The sequence below is a fragment of the Bos indicus x Bos taurus genome, chromosome 4 (genome assembly GCF_003369695.1).
Source record: "Bos indicus x Bos taurus breed Angus x Brahman F1 hybrid chromosome 4, Bos_hybrid_MaternalHap_v2.0, whole genome shotgun sequence".
Taxonomy (NCBI): domain Eukaryota; kingdom Metazoa; phylum Chordata; class Mammalia; order Artiodactyla; family Bovidae; genus Bos; species Bos indicus x Bos taurus.
Genome location: NC_040079.1, coordinates 112,319,519 through 112,346,365, shown reverse-complemented (window position 1 = coordinate 112,346,365; position 26,847 = coordinate 112,319,519). Strand labels below are relative to the sequence as shown.

The window sequence follows — 26,847 nt, the reverse complement described above, 5'->3', positions numbered from 1 at the left end:
GGATGGGCGTTTCCTGCTGGACCTGCTGAGGGTGGGCAGACAGACAGGATAACTTAATCTCAGCCTCCTCACCCAGACAGGTGGGAAGGCCTGCCTCTAGGCTGGCTGTGGGTGTGTAGTGAGAACACACACACAGTGTGTGTGTCACAGGTCTGATGCCCTCTGGGTGCCTCTATGTGGGGGCAGTTCCCACGCCTGCCTCACCGCACAGGACTAGACTTCACAGCTCATCTCTGTGGAGCACTGGGGCTCCAAGGATTAAGTCTATATTCTATAGTTTATTCTGCCTTCATCAGTCTCTCAGAGAAATAAGAACTGACTTACTGGCAGGCTGTTTCTGAAGACACGGGGTGTGTAGAGAGAAGGGGTATCTGCAGGGGTAGGGGGTGCCCCCGGTATAGGAAAACATGACAAACAGTAAGTTTCCAGGGCATTCGTTGGAAGAGGAACCTTTCTGTAAGTGGTTACTCTAGAAATCATGTTTCCCTAATGGGGATCACGCAAACAAAAATAGACAAACATAGTCACTAAAGCATTTTACCCAGAAGACATGAAAACACACAGTCTCCGAAATCCTGATCTAGCTTTCCGATAAAATTACTTCCAGGAAGTAGCATAAATTTTACTTAGGTACAGGCCTCATGCTGAGCTGAACAGGAGGATTTTGCAGAATATGATAAAATTGGTAAATGTAGGCAATCTGGTACCAAATTTGTTTTAATGTTTCTTGGACTCATTTCTTTTTTAGTAATGAAATACTTAAATAGATTTTCAAATGATGTATTTTCCAGTTCCATAATTTGTAATTTCAATGATAAATGAGATTACATTTTTATATCATATTTTACAACAGTAATGGAAAACACTATAATTTTTCTTTCCTTGGGATTCTCTTTAAAATTTAAAACATACCTCTTTTTCAAGTAATGTTAGCTTTTTTGTATGTCTATTTCTAACATATTTACATGGATTTTCATAATGTTCCCCAAATTCAGAACATGGAATTATCATTTTTCAAAAGAGACATATAGCCAGAATGAAGAGGATATATATGTAGGCAATACATTTTCAATGTAAATATCTTAAATTCTCAACAATGACAAAATGTTTATGAGAGCATAATCATATTTTCTTTAAATTTGTGCCTATATATAAAAGTCATTTAACTAATGTGACATAAAAAACTGAAGACTCAAAAATTAACCCCTTAGGCAACATTCTAGTACTGAAAAGAAAAAATAATGCCTCTGTTCAGTTAAAATAAAAATTTTATATAAAACAGAGACAAGTTATGACATCTACAGCGGAATATTAACACAGAAGTTACACAAGCAGTAACACAGATGAATCTCAGAGATAAAACATAGGAAAAAAACCCACACAATTTTGTGCATATTGTATTATTCCACTCATATGAAGTTAAGAAAACAGGCAAAACTACTGAAAGTTAGAGCGCTACTGTCAGAGGAAAGGTCTGACTGGGCGAGAACATGAGGGCCAGCCAAGCCAGCCTGGGCGATGGCTGCACAGGTGCACCATGGGAAGTTCACCCAACTGTGTGCCTGAGAACTGTGCCCTTTATGGTCAGATACACCCAGTTTCTGTTAGTAAAAACACACATAAAACACTACTTTTAAAAATTAATGATTCATGGGAAAAGTAAACAATTACAGGATTTTGAAACAAATTCAAATCACTGTAAATATGAAGAGGGGCCCAAATTAATTAGTAACATGGAAATAAGCTCGGCAGTTACAATAATATAAGTCTGAAGGAACCCAAAGGCTGACCCTTCATAAAGGGTTACAGGCCTTTTCCTTTGACTATAGGGGAAGACCTTGAATCTAACAGCTGTCACTCCTACACTTAGGCTACACAACAGCAGAAGTAAAAACTTACATATTTAATTAAGATTGCCTTTAAAAAAATCAAAACAGGGACTTTCTCCTGTTCAATCTGAAGAAGAAATGCATCCTCTTGTGTGAGAGCCACATGGCTAAGACCTGAGGGTGACTTATAGGATCTGAGAGCAAATCCATTCACTGCTGGCCAACCATGGTAGAGCCCAGTTCTATGAGCTGCTGCTGCTGCTAAGTTGCTTCAGTCATGTCCGACTCTGTGCAACCCCATAGAGCAGCCCACTAGGCTCCTCTGTCCCTGGGATTCTCCAGGCAAGAACGCTGGAGTGGGTTGCCATTTTCTTCTCCAATGCATGAAAGTGAAAAGTGAAAGTGAAGTCGCTCAGTCATGCCCAACTCTTAGTGACCCCATGGACTACAGCCTACCAGGCTCCTCCATCCATGGGATTTTCCAGGCAAGAGTACTAGAGTGGGTTGCCATTGCCTTCTATGAGCACAAGGACCTAAATTCTACCCACAAGCTGAGAAAATCTGGTAGAGGATCCAGATAAGGAGGAGTCTAAATAAGAATGTAGAGCAGATGGCACCTCTATTTCAGCCTTGGGAGACTCCAGACTTCTGACCTCAGAGACTGGGAGATAAGTGAATATTTTGCACACAAATATGATGTAAAACCAGCAATTGTAAGAAGAGACTACAAATGTAGGATATTGGAAATGCATTTGAAACTAAAAGATCAGTAACTTCAAGCAATCTTGTGTGTGTGTGTGTGTGTGTGTGTGTGTATGTATGTGTGTATGTATATATAGCCTGCTATATCAAAACCTTATAGCAACTGCAAACTGAAAATCTCCATTATACATGCACACACACACAAACACACACCAAAGCAATCCAAACACAACACTAAAATTAGGCATCAAATCACAAGAGAACAAAAGAGAAAGGGAAGAAAAAACACCTACAAAAATAAACCCAAAACAATTAACAAAATGTCAATAAGAACATACATATTGATAATTACCTTAAATGTAAATGAATTAAATGCTACGACCAAAGGACATAGACTGATTGAATGGATACAAAAACAAGACCCATATATATGCTGTCTATAAGAAACCCACTTCAGATCTAGGGACACGTACAGACTCTTCTAACACCATACACAAAAATAAACTCAAAATGGGTTAAAGATCTAAACGTAAGACCAGAAACTATAAAACTCCTAGAGGAGAACATAGGCAAAACACTCTCCGACATACATCACAGCAGGATCCTCTATGACCCACCTCCCAGAATATTGGAAATAAAAGCAAAAATAGACAAATGGGACCTAATTAAACATAAAAGCTTCTGCACAACAAAGGAAACTATAAGCAAGGTGAAAAAGCCTTCAGAATGGGATAAAATAATAGCAAATGAAGCAACTGACAAACAACTAATCTCAAAAATATACAAGCAGCTCCTGCAGTTCAATTCCAGAAAAATAAATGACCCAGTCAAAAAATGGGCCAAAGAACTAAATAGACATTTCTCCAAAGAAGACGTACAGATGGCTAACAAACACATGAAAAGATGCTCAACATCACTCATTATCAGAGAAATGCAAATCAAAATCACTATGAGGTACCATTTCACACCAGTCAGAATGGCTGCGATCCAAAAGTCTACAAGCAATAAATGCTGGAGAGGGTATGGAGAAAAGGGAACCCTCTTACACTGTTGGTGGGAATGCAAACTAGCACAGCCACTATGGAGAACAGTGTGGAGATTCCTTACAAAACTGGAAATAGAACTGCCTTATGATCCAGCAATCCCACTGCTGGGCATACACACTGAGGAAACCAGAAGGGAAAGAGACACATGTACCCCAATGTTCATCGCAGCACTGTTTGTAATAGCCAGGACATGGAAGCAACCTAGATGTCCATCAGCAGATGAATGGATAAGAAAGCTGTGGTACATATACACAATGGAGTATTATTCAGCCATTAAAAAGAATACATTTGAATCAGTTCTAATGAGGTGGATGAAACTGGAGCCTATTATCCAGAGTGAAGTAAGCCAGAAAGAAAAACACCAATATAGTATACTAACGCATATATATGGAATTTAGAAAGATGGTAACAATAACCCTGTATACGAGACAGCAAAAGAGACACTGATGTATAGAACAGTCTTTTGGACTCTGTGGGAGAGGGAGAGGGTGGGATGATTTGGGAGAATGGTATTGAAACATGTATAATATCATATATGAAACGAGTCGCCAGTCCAGGTTCGATGCACGATACTGGATGCTTAGGGCTGGTGCACTGGGACGACCCAGACAGATGGTAGGGGGAGGGAGGAGGGAGGAGGGTTCAGGATGGGGAACACGTGTATACCCGTGGTGGATTCATGTTGATATATGGCAAAACAAATACAATATTGTAAAGTTAAAAAAAATAAAAAAAGAAAGGTGTAGTAGCAATTCTCATATCAGACAAAGAAGACTAAAATACTGTTACAAGAGCCAAAGAAAGACACTACATAATGATCAATGAATCGATCCAGGAAGTTATAACAATTATAAATACATAAACCCAACACAGGACATCTCAATATATAAGACATATACTAACAGGTATAAAGGGAGAAATAGACAATAACACAATAATAGTGGAGGACTTTAACACCCGACTTGAATCAATGGACAGAACACTCAGAAAATCAATAAGGAAACATAGGCCTTAAATGACACATTAGACCAGATGACTTGATTAATACTTATAGAACATCCATCCAAAAGCAGCAGAATACACATTCTTCTCAAGTCCACATGGAACATTCTCCAGGATTGACCATATGCTGGGCGACAAACCGAGCCTTGGTGAATTGAAGAAAATTGAAATCATCAAGCATCCTTTCCAACCACAACACTATGAAATTAGAAATCAACCACAAGGAAGAAAAATCTATTAAAAAACACAAACATGTAGAGGTGAAACAATATGCTACTAAACAACCAATGAATCACTAAAAAATATAAAAAAGGAAATCAAAGAAGACCTGGAGACAAATGAAAATGAAAGCACAATGATTCAAATCCTATGGGATGCAGGAAAGCAGTTCTAAGAAGGAAGCTCATAGCAATACAACCTTATAAGCAAGAAAAATCAAAAATAAACAACCTAACCTTACACCTAAGGAAACTAGAAAGAAAAGGACAAGCAAAACCTAAAGTTAGTAGAAGGAAAGAAACCAAAAAGATCAGAGTGGAAATAAGTGAAACAGAAATGAAGAAAACAATAGGAAAGATCAATGAAACTAAAAGCTAGTTCTCTGAAAAGATAAACAAAACTGGCAAACCTTAGGCCAGACTCATCAAGAAAAAAAGGAAGAGGGCTCAAATCAACAAAATTAGAAACAGAAAAGGAGGAGTTATGGGGCTTCCCTAGCAGCCCAGCGGCTACGACTCTGCACTTCCAATGCAGGGGACGGGGGTTTAGTCCTGGTTGGGGAACTAAGATCCCATGTGCCACGTGGTATGGCCAAAAAAAAAGTTATATAGACAGCACAGAAACACAAAGGACCATAAGAAACTATTGGAAGCAACTATATGCTAATAAAACAGACATGAAAGAAACAGACAAATTCTTAGAAAGGTACAATCTCTCAAGACTGAACCAGGAAGAAATAGAAAATATGAACAGACTAATCACAAGTAATAAAACTGAAACTGCGATTTAAAAACTCCAAACAGCCAGTCAGAATGGCTGCGATCCAAAAGTCTACAAGCAATAAATGCTGGAGAGGGTATGGAGAAAAGGGAACCCTCTTACACTGTTGGTGGGAATGCAAACTAGTACAGCCACTATGGAGAACAGTGTGGAGATTCCTTACAAAACTGGAAATAGAACTGCCTTATGATCCAGCAATCCCACTGCTGGGCATACACACTGAGGAAACCAGAAGGGAAAGAGACACATGTACCCCAATGTTCATCGCAGCACTGTTTATAATAGCCAGGACGTGGAAGCAACCTAGATGTCCATCAGCAGATGAATGGATAAGAAAGCTGTGGTACATATACACAATGGAGTATTATTCAGCCATTAAAAAGAATACATTTGAATCAGTTCTAATGAGGTGGATGAAACTGGAGCCTATTATCCAGAGTGAAGTAAGCCAGAAAGAAAAACACCAATATAGTATACTAACGCATATATATGGAATTTAGAAAGATGGTAACAATAACCCTGTATACGAGACAGCAAAAGAGACACTGATGTATAGAACAGTCTTTTGGACTCTGTGGGAGAGGGAGAGGGTGGGATGATTTGGGAGAATGGTATTGAAATATGTATAATATCATATATGAAATGAGTCACCAGTCCAGATTCAATGCACGATACTGGATGCTTGGGGCTGGTGCACTGGGATGACCCAGAGGGATGGTATGGGGAGGGAGGAGGGAGGAGGGTTCAGGATGGGGAACACGTGTATGCCTGTGGTGGATTCATTTCGATATATGGCAGAACCAATACAATACTGTAAAGTTTAAAAATAAAATAAAATTTAAAAAAAATAAAAAAATAAAAACTCCAAACAAACAAAAGTCCAGGACCAAATGACTTCACACATAAATTCTATCAAACATTTAGAGAAGAGCTAACACCTATCATTTTAAACAATTCCAAAAAGTTGCAGAGGGAGGAACACTCCCACATTCTATAAGACCACCATCACTCTGATAGCAAAATCAGACAAAGACAACACAAAAGAAGAAAATTACAGGCCAATACCACTGATGGACACAGATGCAAAATCCTTAACAAAATACAAGCAAACCAAATCCAACAACACATTAAAAGGATCATACACCATGATTAAGTGAGATTTATCCCAGGGATACAAGGATTTTTCAACACCTGCAAATCAGTATGATATACCACACTAACAAACTGAAGAATAAAACCATATGATCATCTCAATAGTTGCATAAAAAGTTTTTGACAAAATTAAATACCCATTTATGATTTTTAAAAAATCTTTCCAGAAAGTAAATCCTAAAGGGAACCTCAGTTCAGTTCAGCCACTCAGTCATGTCAGACTCTTTGCAACCCCATGAACTGCAGCATGCCAGGCCTCCCTGTCCATCAACAACTCCTGGAGTTTACCCAACCTCATGTCCATCAAGTCAGTGATGCCATCCAACCATCTCATCCTCTGTCGTCCCCTTCTCTTCCTTCCCTCAATCTTTCCCAGCATCAGGGTCTTTTAAAATGAGTCAGCTCTTCACATCAGGTGGCCAAAGTAATGGAGTTTCAGCTTCAGCATCAGTCCTTCCAAAGAACACCCAGGACTGATCTCCTTTAGAATGGACTGGTTGGATCTCCTTGCAGTCCAAGGGACTCTCAAGAGTCTTCTCTAACACCACAGTTCAAAAGCATCAATTCTTCGGTGCTCAGCTTTCTTTATACTCTCACATCCATACATGACCACTGGAAAAACCACAGCCTTGACTAGACGGAACTTTTTCGGTAAAGTAATGTCTCTGCTTTTGAATACGCTATCTAGGTTGTTCATAATTTTCCTTCCAAGGAGTAAGCGTCTTTTAATTTCATGGCTGCAATCACCATCTGCAGTGATTTTGGATCCCAAAAAAATAAAGTCTGACACTGTTTCCACTGTTTCCCCATCTATTTGCCATGAAGTAATGGGATCAGATGCCATGATGGTCATTTTCTGAATGTTGAGCTTTAAGCCAACTTTTTCACTCTCCTCTTTCATTTTCATCAACAAGCTTTTTAGTTCTTCTTCACTTTCTCCCATAAGGGTGGTGTCATCTGCATATCTGAGGTTATTGATATTTCTCCGGCAATCTTAATTCCAGCTTGTGCTTCTTCCAGCCCAGCGTTTCTCCTGATGTACTCTGCATATAAGTTATATAAGCAGGGTGACAGTATACAGCCTTGATGGACTCCTTTTCCTATTTGGAACCAGTCTGTTGTTCCATGTCCAGTTCTAACTGTTGCTTCCTGACCTGCATACAAATTTCTCAAGAGGCAGTTCAGGTGGTCTGGTATTCCCATCTCTTTCAGAATTTTCCACAGTTTATTGTGATCCACACAGTCAAAGGCTTTGGCATAGTTAATAAAGCAGACATAGATGTTTTTCTGGAACTCTCTTGCTTTTTCCATGATCCAGCAGATGTTGGCAATTTGATCTCTGGGTCCTCTGCCTTTTCTAAAACCAGCTTGAACATCTGGAAGTTCACGGTTCATGTAATGCTGAAGCCTGGCTTGGAGAATTTTGAGCATTACTTTACTAGCTCTGTGAGATGAGTGCAATTGTATGGTAGTTTGAACATTCCTTTACTAGCTCTGTGAGATGAGTGCAATTGTATGGTAGTTTGAACATTCTTTGGCATTGCCTTTCTTTGGGATTGGAATGAAAACCGACCTTTTCCAGTCCTGTGGCCACTGCTGTTTTCCAAATTTGCTGGCATATTGAGTGCAGCACTTTCACAGCATCATCTTTCAGGATTTGAAACAGCTCAACTGGAATTCCATCACCTCCACTAGCTTTGTTCGTAGTGATGCTTTCTAAGGCCCACTTGACTTCACATTCCAGGATGTCTGGCTCTAGGTCAATGATCACACCATCATGATTATCTGGGTCATGAAGATCTTTTTTGTACAGTTCTTCTGTATATTCTTGCCACCTCTTCTTAATATCTTCTGCTTCTGTTAGGTCCATGCCATTTCTGTCCTTTATCCAACCTTTACATGAAATGTTCCCTTGGTATCTCTAATTTTCTTGAAGAGATCTCTAGTCTTTCCCATTCTGTTGTTTTCCTCTATTTTTTGCATTGATCACTGAGGAAGGCTTTCTTATCTCTCCTTGATATTCTTTGGAACTCTGCATTCAGATGCTTTTATCTTTCCTTTTCTCATTTGCTTTTCACTTCTCTTCTTTTCACAGCTATTTGTAAGGCCTCCTCAGACAGCCATTTTGCTTTTCTGCATTTCTTTTCCATAGGGATGGTCTTGATCCCTGTCTCCCGTACAATGTCACAAACCTCCATCCATAGTTCATCAGGCACTATATCAGATCTAGTCCCTTAAATCTATTTCTCACTTCCACTGTATAATCATAAGGGATTTGATTTAGGTCATACCTGAATGGTCTAGTGGTTTTCCCTACTTTCTTCAATTTAAGTCTGAATTTTGCAATAAGGAGTTCATGATCTGAGCCACAGTCAGCTCCTGGTCTTGTTTTTGCTGACTGTATAGAGCTTCTCCATCTTTGGCTGCAAAGAATATAATCAATCTGATTTTGGTGTTGACCATCTGGTGATGTCCATGTGTAGAGCCTTCTCTTGTGTTGTTGGAAGAGGGTGTTTGCTATGACCAGTGTGTTCTCTTGGCAAAACTCGATTAGCCTTTGCCCTGCTTCATTCTGTATTCCAAGTCCAAATTTGCCTGTTACCCCAGGTGTTTCTTGACTTCCTACTTTTGCATTCCAGTCCCCTATAATGAAAAGGACATCTTTTGGGGGTGTTAGTTCTAAAAGGTCTTGTAGGTCTTCACAGAACCGTTCATCTTCAGCTTCTTCGGAGTTACTGGTTGGGGTATAGACTTGGATTACTATGATATTGAATGGTTTGCCTTGGAAATAAACAGAGATCATTCTGTCATTTTTGAGACTGCATCCAAGTACTGCATTTCGGACTCTTTTGTTGACCATGAGGGAACTTACCTCAACATAATAAAGGCCATATATGACAAACTCAGAGCAAACATTATTCTCCATGGTGAAAAACTGAATTTCTTCTAAGATTAGGAACAAGACAAGGATGTCCACTCTCACCTCTATTATTCAATACAGTTTTGGAATTCCTTGCCATAGCAATCAGTGAACAAAAGGGAAAAAAAGGAATTCAAATTCCAATCCAAATTGGAAAAGAAGTAAAACTGTCACTGTCTCCAAATGACAATACTATAGATAGAAAATCCTAGGGATACTACCAGAAAACTACTAGAGTTAATCAATGAATCTGGTGATGTTTCAGGATACAAAGTTAATACACAGAATTTTGCTGCATTTTGACGCTAAAAACAAAAATTCAGAAACGGAACTCAAGGAAGCAATCCCCATTACCATTATCTCAAAAAGAATTAAATACCTATGAATAAACTTACCTAAGGAGCAAAAGACTTGTACTCGAAAACTATAAGGTACTGATGAAAGAAATCAAAGATAACACAAACAAATGGAAAGATATACGATGTTCTTGGATTGGAATAATGAATATTATCAAAATGACTATACTAACCAACACAATTTACAGATTCAATACAATCCCTGTCAAACTACCAATGGCATTTTTCATAGAGCTAAAACAAAAAATCTTAAAAATCTGTATGGAGACATAAAAGATGCTGAACAGCCAAAGCAATCTTGACAAAGATAAACAGAATTGGAGGAACCGGGCTCCCTGACTTCAAACTATACTATAAAGCTGCAGTCATCAACACAGTATGGCACAGGCACAAAAACAGAAATACAGATCAATGGAATAGGTCAGCAAACCGAGAAATAAACCCACATGCCTACAGTCACATATCTATGACCAAGAAGGCAAGACTATACAATGGAGGAAAGACAATATCTTCAATAAATCATATCAGGAAAACATGTAAAAAATGAAAGCAGCACATTCTTTAACACCATTCACAAAAATAAACTCAAAATGGATACTATAAAACTCTTAGAGGAAACATAGGCAGAACACACTTTGACACAAATTGCAGCAATATTTTTTCCAAGGCATCTCCTAGAATAATGGAAATAAAAACAAAAATAATCAGTGGGACCTAATTAATCTTAAAAGCTTTTCCACAGCAAAGAAAACCATAAGAGAAGCAAAAAAACAACCCCAGAATGGGAGAAAATATTTGCAAAAGATGTGAGTGACAAGGGATTAGTCCCCCAAATTTATAAACAGCTCATGCAACTCAATATCAAAAAAAAAAAACAATCCAATCAAAAAAATGGGCAGATCTAAGAAGACATTTCTCCAAAGAAGACATACAAATAGCCAAGAGTACATGAAAAGATGCTGCTGCTTCTGCTGCTAAGTCACTTCAGTCATGTCCGACTCTGTGTGACCCCATGGACTGCAGCCCACCAGGCTCCCCCATCCCTGGGATTCTCCAGGCAAGAACACTGGAGTGGGTTGCTATTTCCTTCTCCAATTCATGAAAGATACTAAATATCATTAATTATTGGAGAAATATAAATCGAAACTACAATGAGGTTATCACCTCACAGTAAACAGAAAGGCCATCATAAAAAAAAAAAAATCTACAAATAATAAATACTGTAGAGACTGTGTTGAAAAGGGAACCCTCTTACACTGCTGATGGGAATGTAAACTGGTGCAGCTGCTATGGAGAACAGTACAGTGGTTCCTTTTAAAACTAAAAACAGAGCTACCATACGATCCACCAATCCCACTTCTGAGCATATTTTGAACAAAACTATAGCTCAAAAAGATACATACACCCCTGTGTTCACTGCAGCCCTATTCACAATAGCCAAGGCATGGAAACAACCTAAATGTCCACTGACAGATGAATGGTAAAGAAGATGTGGCATTTACACACAATGGAATATTACTCAACCACTAAAAAGAATGAAATAATGCCATTTGCATCAACACGGATGGACCTAGAGATTATTATACTGAGTGAAGTCAGCTTAAACTTCTTTAGACAGTCTGAAACCTGAACTTTACAGATGCCACCGAGGAGGCTCAAGAGGAAGTGAGGTACCTGTTGCTGGAAACTGGAGGAAGATCATAGTCCGGCAGGTCCTCACATGATTAACCAGTGATCTCACTCCTAGATGCACGCCCAGGAGAGAACGTACGTCCACAGATAACTCATACACAGATGCTCATGGCAGCAGCTTCGTAATAGCCCCAAATTAGAAGCAACCCGAAGGATCATTAGCTGGTGAAAGAGCAAACCAATTTTGGTGCATCTGGACAATGAACATGATCTGGCCACCAAAGGATGAAGCACTGACAGACCAGCACGTGGTCCCTGGGAAACATCAGGCCGAGTAAAGGACGCCAGACATAGACACCCACGTGCCGTGGGCTCCACTTGTACGAATGTCCAGAGCAGACAGGCATGCAGAGACAGACGGCAGAGTACAGCTGACCTATGACTGGAGCACACGGGGCTTAGGGGAGGAGACAGGTAACCTGAGGAGAGTTTACCTGTGGTAGTACAACTTGCTCCGAACTTGATGGGGGCAAGGGATACACAACTCTGAATAAACTACAAGCTGCTGAACTGTGTTAAATGGACAAACTGTGTGGCGTGTAAAATTATCATCTCAATAGAGCTGTTAGAATAAGATACACCCGACATCATTAATCATTAGGGAAAAGCAAATTAAAACCACAATGAGAGACCCCTACAAACCAATTACGATGCCTAAAATAGATAATTTTTAAGCCTGACAGTACCAAGAGCTGAAAAGGAAGCAGGGCCGATGGAAACTCATACACTGCTTGTGAGAATGCAGTCTACCAAACATCTGTCGTCAACATCCGGAAGCACTTAGTTCTGGTCACTTATTTGCCCTCTATGTGCCTGGAGTCTCTGAGGAAGCCTCTGAGGTCTGTCCTCCTCCAGGCCTCTTCAGCCCAGCTCTGTCCTCCTTTCTGGGTCACTGCCCACAGGTCGGGTAGGAACTGGCTTCACTGAGGCCTAGTCACACACCAGGGTTCTGCTCCATGGCCGACGCCTGTGCATGGAGATCTGCACGTGAAACTTAAGAACACACTTCAGTCCCAAGAGGACAGAGGCTCCAGGGAGCAAGACTCACATTTGGATTTTTCTGCATGTAAACCCATCCTGGCCAAGTCCCTGCACATAAGGTGCCCATCGAGAATGATGCTGGACTGGCTTGTTCGTGAGGCAGGAAAACAAAATGGACTGATTCTGTTACCCTCGTTTTCTACACTAAGACATTGCTTCTATGATAAATTAAGTTCTGAAGAAATGTAAAGCTGTCCCACAAACACACAGATGTTTGATTCAAGTCAAAGAAAAACACTAAGCTTTCTGCCTCCATTCAATTACACCCCTCACTGTGCTTAATCTCTTCCTCTCCAACTTTTTTTTTAATTTATTTATTTTAATGGGAAGACAATTACTTTACAATATTGTGATGGATTTTGCCATAGATCAATACGAATCAGCCACAGGCATACACGTGAGCCCTCTCTCCTGAACCCCCCTCCCACCTCCCTCCCCAGCTCACCCGTCCAGGTTATCACAGACACCGGCTTCTGGTGCCCTGCATCACACATCAAGCTTGCACTGACTGTCGATTTTACGTATGGTAACACATGTTCCAATGCTATTCTCTCAAATCATCCCGCCCTCTCCTTCTCCCACTGAGTCCAAAAGTCTGTTCTTTACGTCTGCGTCACCATTGCTGCCCTGAACATAGGACTGTTGGTACCAGATACCATATATACACGTTAATATACAGTATTGGTCTTTCTCTTCCTGACTTACTTTGTTACAACAAGGTGGCGGTAAGGGTGGGGGCCTCCCCTCACACACCCCCGCCCCCTCACCCAGTGGAAATGCAAAGAAGTCCCCTGACTTACGGTGACCAGGACCAGGCTCTGGGGGTGCCGACTCCAAGCTCAGGGCAGTATCAGGTTGCTTCTTGGAATCTTGCAAAAGATGCAGAAACACCTTTTTGAAAACGGAAAAGAGCTTCACGTTATTTTATGTTCCCTTCCACATTGTACCTCTTCTGCCTCAATTACCCAACTGGGTCATTATGACAATATTCACCAAACAGCCACCATATTTCACTTGGTCGTTCAGTTAAGGGACAGAACTCTAAGGCCACCTGGTCCTGCCCACAGGACACAAAGGTGAGTAAAACCAGTCTGAACCTCAGGGCACCTCGGTCCTGGCCAAGCCGCCAGGAAGGAATGGGCAGAGCGTGGTGGGGCCGATCACACAGAGCATCCAATTCAACTGTGGTTTGTGAAGCACTGTCCAGCATCTGAGAAACTCAGGAAGAATCAGGCCACAAACTCGTGAGCCGCACCACGGATTCAGAGTGGGTGGGCCCACGTGTGACAATCCCCACCACAGAGTCTTCTCCACAGGCTCTGGGACCTCTTAATACCTAAACAGGTTTGTCCTATAAACTGGCTTGAAGTCAGTAATTGGTTAGTGCTGGACGCCGATGCCCTGCCTCACTGTTCAAACCGAAGGGCTGTGGCTGTCATCAAAGTCCATGAACGATAAATGCTGCAGAGGGTATGGAGAAAAGGGAACCCTCCTACACTGTTGGTAGGAATGTAGAGCATTCTCTATGAAGAAGAGTATGGAGGTTCCTTACAAAACTAAAAATAGAGCTACCACATGACCCAGCAATCCCATTCCTAGGCACGTAGCTGGAGAAAAACATAATTTGAAAAGATACATGTTCACTGCAACACTTTACAGTAGCCAGGTCATGGAAGCAACCTAAATGTCCATCAGCAGAGGAATGGATAAGGACAATGTGGTACATACATACAATGGAATATTACTCAGCCATAATAAAGAAAGAAATAATGCCATTTGCAGCAACATGGATGGACACAGAGATGATCATACTAAGTGAAGAAAGGCAGAAAAAAAGAAAGACATCATAAAAATTGCTCATACATTCTATCTAAAATATGAGACAGATGACCTTATTTACAAAAGAGAAACAGACTCACAGACATAGGAAACAGAGCTACGGTTACCCAACAGGGAAGGAGGGAGGGATAAACTAGGAGTTTGGAATGAACTTACATACACACTACTATAAAAGAACCAGATAACCAACAAAGATCTACCGTATAGCACAGGGAACTATACTGAATATCTTGTAATAACCTATAAGGGAAAAGGATCTGGAAAAGAATATATACATATTCATATGAACACACATATATATGTATTATATGGGCTTCCCTGGTAGCTCAGCTGGTAAAGAATCTGCCTGCAATGTAGGAGACCCTGGTTTGATTCACGGGTCAGGAAGATCCCCTGGAGAAGGATCCAATATTCCAGTATTCATGAATACTCCAATATTCATGGGTTTCCCTGGTGGCTCAGACAGTAAAGAATCCGCCTGCAATGCAAGAGACTTCGGTTGGATCCCTGTGTTGGGAAGATCCCCTGGAGGAGGGCATGGCAACCCACTCCAGTATTTTTGCCTGGAGAATCCCTGTGGACAGAAGAGCCTGGTGGGCTGCAGTCCATGGGGTTGCTAAGAGTCAGACATGACTAAGCAACTAGGCACAGCACAGCACATATATATATATACATACACATATATATATACATATATGTATGTGTGTGTATACACACACACACACACAGCTTCCCTGGTGGCTCAAACAGTAAAGAATTTGCCTGCAATGCAGGAGACCCAGGTTCAATCCCTGGATTGGGAAGATCCCCTGGAGAAGGGAATGACTACCCACTCCAGTATTCTTGCCCAGAGAATCCCTTGAACAAGGGAACCTGGTGGGTTACAGTCCGTAGGATCACAAAGAGTAGGACACAACTGAGTGACTACTACTATACATACACACAACTGAATCACTTTCTGTACACCTAACACTACCACAACACTGAATATCAACTATATTTCCATTAAAAAAATTTTAAATCCAAGGACTAGGCCCAAAATCAGTACGAGCGAAGTGCAAAAGCATGTGCCTGGAGACAGGGAGATGCGAGGACAGGAGTCTGTGGGTGACTGCTCAGGGGAGGGGACAGGCCACGTGCAGAGGAGAGAGGGTGTCCCTGATGAGAACCCTCGCAGGGTGCGAGGAGAGGCAATGTGGAGAGGGCAGAGGCGCTGGGCTCTGAGGCAGGGGCTCCACGCCCAGCAAAGGTCTGGTCAGCCTTGCGCCACAGACAGAGGACTCACACATCCCGAGACCAGAGTGACAGTAACTCAGTGCATAACGGCCACAGACCCGGGAGCAGGCAGTGGGTTTCCTCACTCATTGCTCAGCCACAGTCCACTCAGCCTCTCCTGGGGACCATCACTGAGCCAGGCATTGCCCAGTGCTGCCCTTCCCCTGGTGGCATCACCACACACATGCCCCCTCGCTGCTGCCCATTGCTGCAAAGCCCTGGGGTCCTGACCTCGGCCCCGCTGCAGCCTCCCCACCAGGTGGGCTCCCACTGTGACTTCAAGTCACCCCCTCCCTGGACTCTGAACTCTGCAAACAGCATTTCCATCCTGACTGAGTTTATTTCGGGGAATGAGCACAGAAATATTGACTGACTCTTGGCATTCCTGGGAGCCCGTGGCCCCTAGGAGAAGATGGGGAGAGGCTGCCAGGGGAGAAGCAGCTGGCAAGGGGGAGAGACCTGCCTTCTCAGTACATATGATGAATTATTTTGGGCAGAATCCTGCTGAGAGGAGTCTGAGTCCTCCGAATTAGTGATGAGCCATGAGCTGTCATTACTTTCGATCTGATGAGGTTGCTTTTATTAGTAAGATAACCTCTTGCTGATTCCCAGTAAGACCCCAAGGAAAAGCTGCAGACCTCACAATTACTACAAGTGGGAACAATAGCTTAATAATAAGAGAATAGCAACGCTGTGCCATGTGTCACCTTCACTGCCTCATCTCATTAACGGTATTAATAATAAGACACAAAAAATAGAATTGTTGCAAAAAGTGAATGTGTTTGCATGTAAAGCTGGGAAGACAATGCTAGCCAAATGAGAAGCTCGTGATATCTGAGCCCAAGAGTGATGGGAGGAGGAATAATGACAGCTGGACGCCTGCAAAGTGTCACATCACTTAATTATTAAGTTGACCCAATGAGATCGGCATGGTCATCCCCGTAAGAAGAGAGCGCCAAGGCCCAGTGAAACCAGCATTCACCTGATGCGTTTACCAAGAATGAAATTAGAAACAGGAGAAATAGTGCAACTCAAGATTCATTCACTGAGCAAAGGCTTCCTTTGTACCTCATTTTAATGGGAATTTTCATTGGGTTTTGAAATGTAATTGTGAATTATGCAAAACATACCTTGAAAACAAAGGAGGGAGTCTTGATAATCATCTTCATCTGCTCTTCTAACAGTTTCCCTCTCTTTCTCCTTTCCTAGCAAGGCAGTGTGTGTGTGTGCATGTGTACCTGTGTACTTGGGACGAGGAAACAAAATAAAGGCAGAGGCCCTGCTCTCAGAAGCTCATAGACCACCGGACAGATCCGTACAACACAGAACTTGTGTCATAAGGACTAGTCTCAGCAGCCTGGGGCGATAATGTACAGCAGGGTGACTACAGGTAACAATACTGTGTTGTACATTTGAAAGTAGCTGAGAGAATAATTTTTTTAATTTCTCATAACAAAAAAAAAAAACACAATTATGTAAGGTGATGGATATAACTAAATTTATAATGGTGATCATTTCCCAATATATACATAAATCATAATGTTGTGCTCTTTAAACTGATACAATGTTATATGTCGATAAAACTGAGAAGAAAGAAATAACCAAATTAAATATCAGGGACACTAAACAGTGTGAAAACAACTGACAATTTAACAAAACTATGGATTTAAGAACAAAGCCTATGGCACCTCTAAAGGAACAGAAGGTCAGGTGTTGGGGAGCCTTCATTCAGGGATTTGTGTTTTGGTAATTGAGAAGAGCTGCAGGATCTAACTTCCATAATGTTCCCAGGTCACCTCAGTGTCAACTGGGCCATCAATCCTCAGACCGCAGGGCTGAGCCTGTGCCCTCATCAAGCACGGTTAGACCCCAAACTTGACCTGCACTGAAAATGCCAGCTTGATGGACTGCATCCTGGAGACAGCCAGTGCAAGACACCTTCTGCCTGGATGCTGCAGAAATTCACAAAACTGACCAACCTCTGTAAGACAATGGTAGCATCACTGCAGGAAGAACGTGAGCAGAGGAAGAACTGCCTAACTTTGGCCAATGTAACATAAGCTGCGTCTTTCAGCTTCCCCAAAGAGATTTTTTTTTTAAAAAAAACAATGGAAGATAAAATCATGGAGATGGTTTAAATGATAAAGAATAAGACAGTCACTGGCCAAGCCTCTCCAGGCATGGGATTCTGGGCAGGGCTCTCTGCTGCCAGGTCACACCGTGCACACAGAAGGACTTCTATTATTTCAAAGAACTTGAATGAATTCACAATTGCTGATATAATAAATTGTCACAAACATGGGGCTTATGACAATGCACATCTACCACCTTATACTCCTGAAGGTCAGAAATCTAAAATGGACCCAAGGACTAAGATCAGGATGTTGCAGAGCTGGGTTCCCTCTGCAGGGGCTGAGGAAGGAGGCCCTCTGCTTCCTTTTTCAGCTCCTAGTGGCCTGTTTCTTTGGCTCGAAGCCCCTTCCTCTGTCTTCAAAGCTCATCGCTGCGATCTCTGCTTCCACAAAGGCATCACCTGCTCCAGGGTTCCAGGGATATGCCGGCTCTGGAGGTTCCGAGTGGTTCTCAGTATATATCTAGAGCTGGAGTGAGTGCAGAGCCTGAGACTCCACCAGGAAGGGATCAGAGGGAGCAGCCCCCTCCTGACCATGATGGCATCCAGCAGCCAGGCTCCTGGGAGAGACAATAACTTTAGCTCCTGGGAATTACAATAGGATCTGGAGCTCAAAGATGGGGGGACATGTTAGAAGACACAGGTCAGCCCAGTGGGGTCCACTGGCTAAATCCAATATGAATTCCAAGTGAATAATTATCACAGTGAACTATAGCTCACTGAACAAAATAGGAAGCCATGCGTCACTATGGACATCAACAGACAGGGTGAAGATACAGTGCTTCCTCATGTTAATGTCAATTTAAAAATGTAGACTCCACACTGGGGTTAGGAAATTGTCCCCTTGGCAGATGTCTCAGCCACAAGGAACACGGAGAAGGGCTACAACCAGTGGGAAAGAGACACATGTACCCCAATGTTCATCGCAGCACTGTTTATAATAGCCAGGACATGGAAGCAACCTAGATGTCCATCAGCAGATGAATGGATAAGAAAGCTGTGGTACATGTATACAGTAATACTCAGCCATTAAAAAGAATACATTTGAATCAGTTCTAATGAGGTGGATGAAACTGGAGCCTATTATACACAGTGAAGTAAGCCAGAAAGAAAAACACCAATACAATATACTAACGCATATATGTGGAATTTAGAAAGATGCTAACAATAACCCTGTGTACGAGACAGCAAAAGAGACACTGATGTATAGAACAGTCTTTTGGACTCTGTGGGAGAGGGAGAGGGTGGGATGATTTGGGAGAATGGCATTGAAACATGTATAATATCATATATGAAACGAGTCGCCAGTCCAGGTTCGATGCACAATACTGGATGCTTGGGGCTGGTGCACTGGGACGACCCAGAGGGATGGTACGGGGAGGGAGGAGGGAGGAGGGTTCAGGATGGGGAACACGTGTATACCTGTGGCGGATTCATGTTGATATCTGGCAAAACCAATACAATATTGTAAAGTTAAAAATAAAAGAAAGAAAGAAAGAATGGGAATTTGAAGAATCTCAAAGCACATCCTTACAAAATAAGCAATAATGATGGAAAAAGCAAACAGCTTCCAGGGGAAATGCCTGGCAGACACTGCCTGACCTGGACGATCAACGTTCTGGTCACAGTGTGATGGATGGACCTCCAGCACCAGGCAGTGGGGAGCAAAGAGACAAGGCGGGCCTCCTGTGACTCTCCAGCCAGAAGGTGAACAGGAGGAACCCACAGCACCGCAAAGTGAGGGCTCCATCATCTGCAGGAACATCCAGATCACTAAGTCAAGGAAACAGGGATTCTTCCTGTTTGATGGCTGCTGCCGAGATGGGCAGTGAGCTGAGCGAGACTCGTGTTGATGAATCAGATCCTTTTGCTCTTAAGGGCAAGAGTGGGATGACTGAAACACGATGGGCGAAGAATGCCTGGGGGTTCTTTGTTCTTGAAAGTTGTTCTCAAAGAGTAAAAGTAAATAACTAGAACATGAATGTCAGGTCCTTATTCCCACTCTGGATTTGATTTTTTCCATCCTCTTAATGCTGTGTAAGATGAAGGCATCCAAGCTCAGGCACCAGAGGGAATGACACTCAGGATCCTCTTGACAGAGAGACAAAGGAAACCCTCCTAGAGGAACTCTGCAGGCTCAGTGGAAAGAAACTGCCCATCTCACATGGCCAGTCTGACTTCCTAAAATACTAAAAACTTCAGGTATATTAAAACTGCCCTAGGACACTAATCTGGAGAAGGAAATGGCAACCCACTCCAGTATTCTTGCCTGGGGAATCCCAGGGACGGGAGAGCCTGGTGGGCTGCCGTCTATGGGGTCGTACAGAGTCGCATACGACTGAAGCGACTTAGCAGCAGCAGCAGCAGCAGGACACTAATCATGGAGGGACACGCTGTTGGGAGGGAGGGGGGTGCAGCAGTGTAGAGGATGTATGGGAAACCTTGGTACCTTCTGCTCCACTGCTGTGAACCTACAACGGCTCCAAAAATTAGTCTGTTCAACACCATGCTACTCATATTCACCCTATGTGCATTACGTCAGCAGATTCTGTCTTAGCCTTAGAGACGTCTGTAAACAGACTTTATCTGCAGGTTGGGGGCCCCACTCTCCTGGCCCACAGCCCCACACAGTAAACACTATCCCTTGCACTGGAGTTGATGTTCAGTCGCTCAGTGGTGTCTGACTCTTTGTGACCCCATGAACTGCAGCATTCCAGGCTTCCTTGTCCATCACCAACCCCTCCCGGAGCTTGCTCAAACTCTTGCCCATTGAGTTTCTGATGTCATCATATCATCTCATCCTCTGTTGTTCCCTTCTCCTCCTGCCTTCAATCTTTCCCAGCATCAAGGTCTTTTCTAATGAGTTGGCTCTTCGCATCAGGTGGCCAAGGTATTGGAGCTTCAGCTTCACCATCAGTCCTTCCAATGAGTATTCAGGCTTGATTTCCTTTAGAATTGACTGGTTTGATCTCCTTACAGTCCAAGGGCCTCTCAAGAGTCTTCTCCAGCACCACTATTTGAAAGCATCGATAGAGGGGTGGGTATGTAATTGCCAAAATAAAGACAGTGACGACCACAATCAAATTCCACATCCCAGTCTCACTGGCCTGGGGCCTGTTTCGGGACCGTGACTTACAAGGACATGATCGCAGCTCAAGTGAAGCCTGGGCTCCAGCTGCAGAGCCAGGCGTGCCGCTGGCAGCCCCTCCCCACCCACCAGGAAGTCGTCAGGCAGAATGCAGACAAACAAAAGAAAACGTCCTGGGTGCAGTTATAGCCCCGCTAACCGTAATCAATCACAGACTCAGGACGCAAAGTCAATACTCGCCAAGTGTAAAGACACAAAATTGGTGGAGATGGGTATTTTATAGACAATACCAAACAAAAGAATTTTTTTAAGGGGCTTAATCTTTTTTCCATTTACGAAAGCTTTCTCAAATAGATCCAAATATACTATAAAATTATATTTCATTAAATCTCCTATCTGATATATATAAAATGTTGGCTGCCCCTAACAACAGATACCTTCTTTTTTAGTATCTGTGTGTGTGTGAGAGAGAGAAGAGAGATGAGACTGTATCAATCAATATTTATTTAGTACCTATTACACACAAAGTGTGTACTAAACGTAGCAGGTGGAAATTACTGCAAGAAACTGGAGGAGCAGATGAGACTTTCAAAGTAATTGAGTAGTTGGTTCTGTGACTCCTTATTGGGCTTGTTTGGGGATGATTAACAGGATGTGATCCACACAGTCAAAGGCTCTGGCATAGGCAATAAAGCAGAAATAGATGTTTTTCTGGAACTCTCTTGCTTTTTCAATGATCCAGAAGATGTTGGCAATTTGATCTCTGGTTCCTCTGCCTTTTCTAAAACCAGCTTGAACATCTGGAAGTTCTTGAGAAACCTATATGCAGGTCAGGAAGCAACAGTTAGAACTGGACATGGAACAACAGACTGGTTCCAAATAGGAAAAGGAGTACAGCAAGGCTGTATACTGTCACCCTGCTTATTTAACTTATATGCAGAGTACATCATGAGAAATGCTGGGCTGGAAGAAGCACAAGCTGGAGTCAAGATTGCTGGGAGAAATATCAATAACCTCGCCCATGGACAGAGGAGCCTGGGAGGCTGCAGTCCATGGGGTCGCTAAGAGTTGGACACGACCGAGCGACTTCACTTTTACTTTTCACTTTCATGCATTGGAGAAGGAAATGGTAACCCACTCCAGTGTTCTTGCCTGGAGAATCCCAGGGACGGGGGAGCCTGGTGGGCTGCCGTCTATGGGGTCGCACAGAGTCGGACACGACTGAAGCAACTTAGCAGCAGCAGCAGATATGCAGATGACACCACCCTCATGGCAGAAAGTGAAGAGGAACTAAAAAGCCTCGTGATGAAAGTGAAAGAGGAGAGTGAAAAAGTTGGCTTAAAGCTCAACATTCAGAAAACGAAGATCATGGCATCTGGTCCCATTGCTTCAAGGGAAATAGATGGGGAAACAGTGGAAACAGTGTCAGACTTTAGTTTTGGGGGCTCCCAAATCACTGCAGATGGTGACTGCAGCCATGAAATTAAAAAACGCTTACTCCTTGGAAGGAAACTGATGACCAACATAGATAGCACATTCAAAAGCAGAGACATTACTTTACCAACAAAGGTCCATCTAGTCAAGGCTATGGTTTTTCCAGTGGTCATGTATGGATGTGAGAGTTGGACTGTGAAGAAAGCTGAGCACTGAAGAATTGATGCTTTTGAACTGTGGTGTTGGAGAAGACTCTTGAGAGTCCCTTGGACTGCAAGGAGATCCAGCCAGTCCATTCTGAAGGAGATCAGCCCTTGGATTTCTTTGGAAGGAATGATGCTAAAGCTGAAACTCCAGTACTTTGGCCACCTCATGCCAAGAGTTGACTCATTGGAAAAGACTCTAATGCTGGGAGGGATTGGGGGCAGGAGGAGAAGGGGATGACAGAGGATGAGATGGCTGGATGGCGTCACCAACTCAATGGACGTGAGTTTGCATGAACTCCGGGAGTGGGTGATGGACAGGGAGGCCTGGCGTGCTGCAATTCATGGGGTCGCAAAGAGTCGGACACAACTGAGCGACTGAACTGAACTGAACTGAACAGGATGTGAGGTGTGGGGAGGGGACCCTGGAAGAGAAAAGGCAGTTTACAGGGAGGAGAGGTTTTTGGCGGAATGACTCCTTCGAGAAGCTGTGAGAACGGAGCCCTCTGTGTGTCCAGTTCGGTGGAGGTCCCATGATCCTCTGCAATTGCCACAGTGCTCAAGAATGCATTTTACTGCATGCAATTTAAATAATATTTTTTTTTTTAAAAAGAGAGTAAAGAGAAGGAGGATTTTAAAATGCCCGAAAGGAACCATATTCAATATCTTTTGATAAACTATAATGGAAAATAATCTGATATATATATATATATATATATATATATATATATAACTGAATGACTTTTGTTGTACACCAGAAACTAACTAACACAACATTTTACATCAACTATAGCTCAACAAAATCAAAGAAGTGTTCAAAAAGAACATGTATGGGTAAAGTAAAAATATTTTGGAGAAGAAAGGCAGATACTAAACAGAAAGGAATATTTAAGGAATACAGCATAAAAACCATTTTTAGAAGTCATGCTATGATGGAACACTGATCATGACATTAAAAATATAAAGAAACCTTTAATTTCAGAATAAATCACTGCACGGGTACTCTGGACACAGCAGCAGAAAAAGTAATACTGGTAAGTCTTCACCTTTGTGTGTTTCCTTGTTATTTGTAACCTGTACTCAGTATTATTATATTACTCGATCCAGACGAAAACTGCGTGTGAAAGTTAGGGAAGATTTGTCTCCTTTAGGAATGAGAAACATGGAGTTCCAGCCTAGGATGGAAGACCGGCTTCCCTTGACAGCAAGACCCGCTCACTCCCCGGACCTCACACTCCCTCCTCCCCAGTGGGACAGGGGACGACTCGGGGACTCGGGGAAGGGGTTACCAGGGGAAAAAACGCTGGGCTTACAAACAGGTGCATGATTACAGGTCTGAAGGTTCCTATCTTTGTCCCAGAAATCACACTTCTGACTCTAAGGCGAGGACAGCAGAACGCCCCCCACACCCTGTTCACCGAGCTCTGCATCATCTTATTGACAGTATGGAAACACTGCACACGATTTAAGTACCCTACAGGGCAGAAGTGAGAAACTGCATTGTGGAACTGCTTGATGTTAGAAATTATGTAGCCATAAAGATAACAGTTATGCGGGAAATGAATACTGCTTGAGATAAATAGCGTTAATTGGGTAACTCCTGATTCTTTTATATACACACACACATATATATATGCAATGAGATTTCAAACCTAATTTAGAATTCTGGGCAAGGGAATTCCCTCAGCATCCAGTGGTTAGGAATCTGAACTTCCACTGAAGGGAGCACAGGTTCAGTCCCCGCTGGGGAATTAAGGTCCCACGTGCCCTTTGGCCAAAAATAAATAAATAAATGCAAATTATATAAAGGAAAATAGAAATAAATTAAATTCTGGGCAGGTTCCTAACAAGCTGAAGGTCTCCACGGAGGAGAGAGGAAAGAGATGGGGGTGAGCTGGGTGTGGTCAGAAATCAGGGAGAAGCCACGAGAGGGGGACCCAGGGGAGGCTGAGAGAGGAGGCTGGCAGGTGAAAGAGCCCAGCAGGAGAAGGGACACTCCCATGAGATGGGGTGCAGGCCCCAAGGATGCCCCATCCAGGGAGAGTGGCCCCAGGCTGCAGTCTCCCACGCAGGCCCCAGTCACACTGAACCACACCAGGCCTACGCTGGGGTCCCCTCCGTCAGCCCAGCTCCCTGCTCCTCAGTGGAGGCACAGAGCGCAGGGGGCAGACGTGCCCATAGCCTGAAGGCAGGACCACAACCCGTGGGCTCTACGTTCAGTGCCTGGGCTGGGCCTCCCTGAATTCTGCCAAAACCTCGAGGGCCATCCCACGAGGCAGCCAGACCAGGGCTTCCTGAGGCAGGTCATCATCGCCCAGGCATGAGGGGAGCATACAGAAACCTCCACTTCTACCCCGAGATGAACCCTGTCAGCAGATAAGAATCCCTAGCATTTAAGGCATCACCACACATGTTCTAGGTCAGCCATGTAGCCATGGTCAACAGTTTGACAGAGGTCACCTCACTGTTTCCTCTGCTTCAGCAGGCCACAGCTTGCTGTTGCACTTCAAGTCAATTTTCCATCAATTTGTCTAGCTTTTACCGAAATAAGGGGCCTCCCAGGTAGTACTAGTTGTAAAGAACTGCTGCCAATGCAGGTAGACATTAAGAGACCCAGATTCAATCCCTGGGTCGGGAAGATACCCTGGAGGAGGACATGGCAACCCATTCCAGTGTTCTTGCCTGGAAAATCCCACGCAGAGGAGCCTGGCGGGCTACAGTCCCTGGGGTCACAAAGAGTCAGACAGAACTGAAGCAACTCAGCATGCAATAAGAATAACGCTTATGAAGGAGACAACTGGCTTAAAAAGACCTGGCAGATGATAGTGATACAAACAAACAGGTAAACAGCAGGGCTGCCATCTCTCCTCCTGAAGCTTCCTTGCTGTGGGCAGGGCTGGAACATGCAGCCACAACCATCATTTGAAAGAAAAGAAGGAAGCGATTAGGGAAAAAGAGAGAGAGGAGAGAGGGAAGGAAAGGAAGGAGGAAGGAAGGGAAGAAGGGAGGGAAGGAAGGAGAGAGGGGGAAGGGAGGGAGTTACTAAGAATACTGAAGGATCTGATTTACATAAAGCATAGTTCTCAATAAGCCTCTTCTTGGATGTTCATGCTGCCTCGAGACAGTACTGACTGGTTCCACGAAGCGCACTGATTAATGAAACATTTAAAAGCTGAGCATCTGCCCAGAACTTAAAGACCCTCCTCACCACGTTCCCTGCAATGCTTAAAGCCATAAAATAGGCCGATCCCTCCCCACAACCTCCCTCCACCTCGCAACAAGCATCACAGGATTCCTGAGGTTCCCTGCTTCCCGGGCAGCAGAGGAAGATGCCACTTACACGAAGGAACACTTGCTCTAGCTATGGCTTTAGCCGTAAATAAGTGAGCACACACGTGAGAAGGGTGAACACTTGTTACTGGTGAGTGTGTTTGGTCCAAAAGGCTGAGCCATGCCCCCTCAGGCCTGGCGGCCCTAGCTAGTCCAGCGAGCGCAGGACATGCGTCCATCTGTCCACACCAGGCAACATACCCTAGGAAACATCCAGCGACAAGATGACTCCAGAGAGACAGTGCGTAACACGTCTGCGCGTGACTGGCAAACCCCTCTTCTAACAATTTGAAAAAAACTCGTCTTCTTTTTCAGGTGACCTAGGCTGGCAAAACAACACCCAAAGGCACCTCCTCTCCATCTGCAGAGAAGCTGTGATTCACACCACACAGAGGCTCCTAACTGTACAGATCACGAGCTTGCTAGTAACTAGTGACTAGGTTCCTGGATGACTCAGACTGGTCATCCAGACTTCAGAGGACAGTGCCAGTGGTGTGTGGCATAACCACAGTCCAGACCCATCGGGGCTCCAAGCAGCTGCCCGGGCCATCCACCCAGGTCAAAGGAGAACCCCAACCCCACTGACTCAGGCATCGTGGGAGAGGGTCTGGGAAATGCCCCGTCTGCTACATCCACACAGGCAGGTCGGATGACAGCCAAAGGCCCTGGGCAAGAGATGCCTTTTCCTGGAGCATACACGCAATTTAATTCCACTGTTACCCCAAAGCCGCAGCAACAGTCTCACATTCCAAGGCAAGAAGGACCTTTACTGCTTTGCCTGGTTCATTCCAGGCATTTAACTATTACG

At 43.4% G+C, this 26,847-nt stretch overlaps 1 protein-coding gene across 1 annotated transcript in view; it reads right to left on the bottom strand.

Moving 5' to 3' along the window:
* The window catches only part of ABCA13 (ATP binding cassette subfamily A member 13), a 353,566-nt gene that overhangs the window by 183,033 nt on the left and 143,686 nt on the right, over positions 1–26,847 (bottom strand). Inside the window, exon 33 of the mRNA XM_027538443.1 lies at positions 13,540–13,630. Coding sequence (XP_027394244.1) covers positions 13,540–13,630 — 91 coding nt within the window. The remainder of the gene's footprint in view (positions 1–13,539; positions 13,631–26,847) is intronic.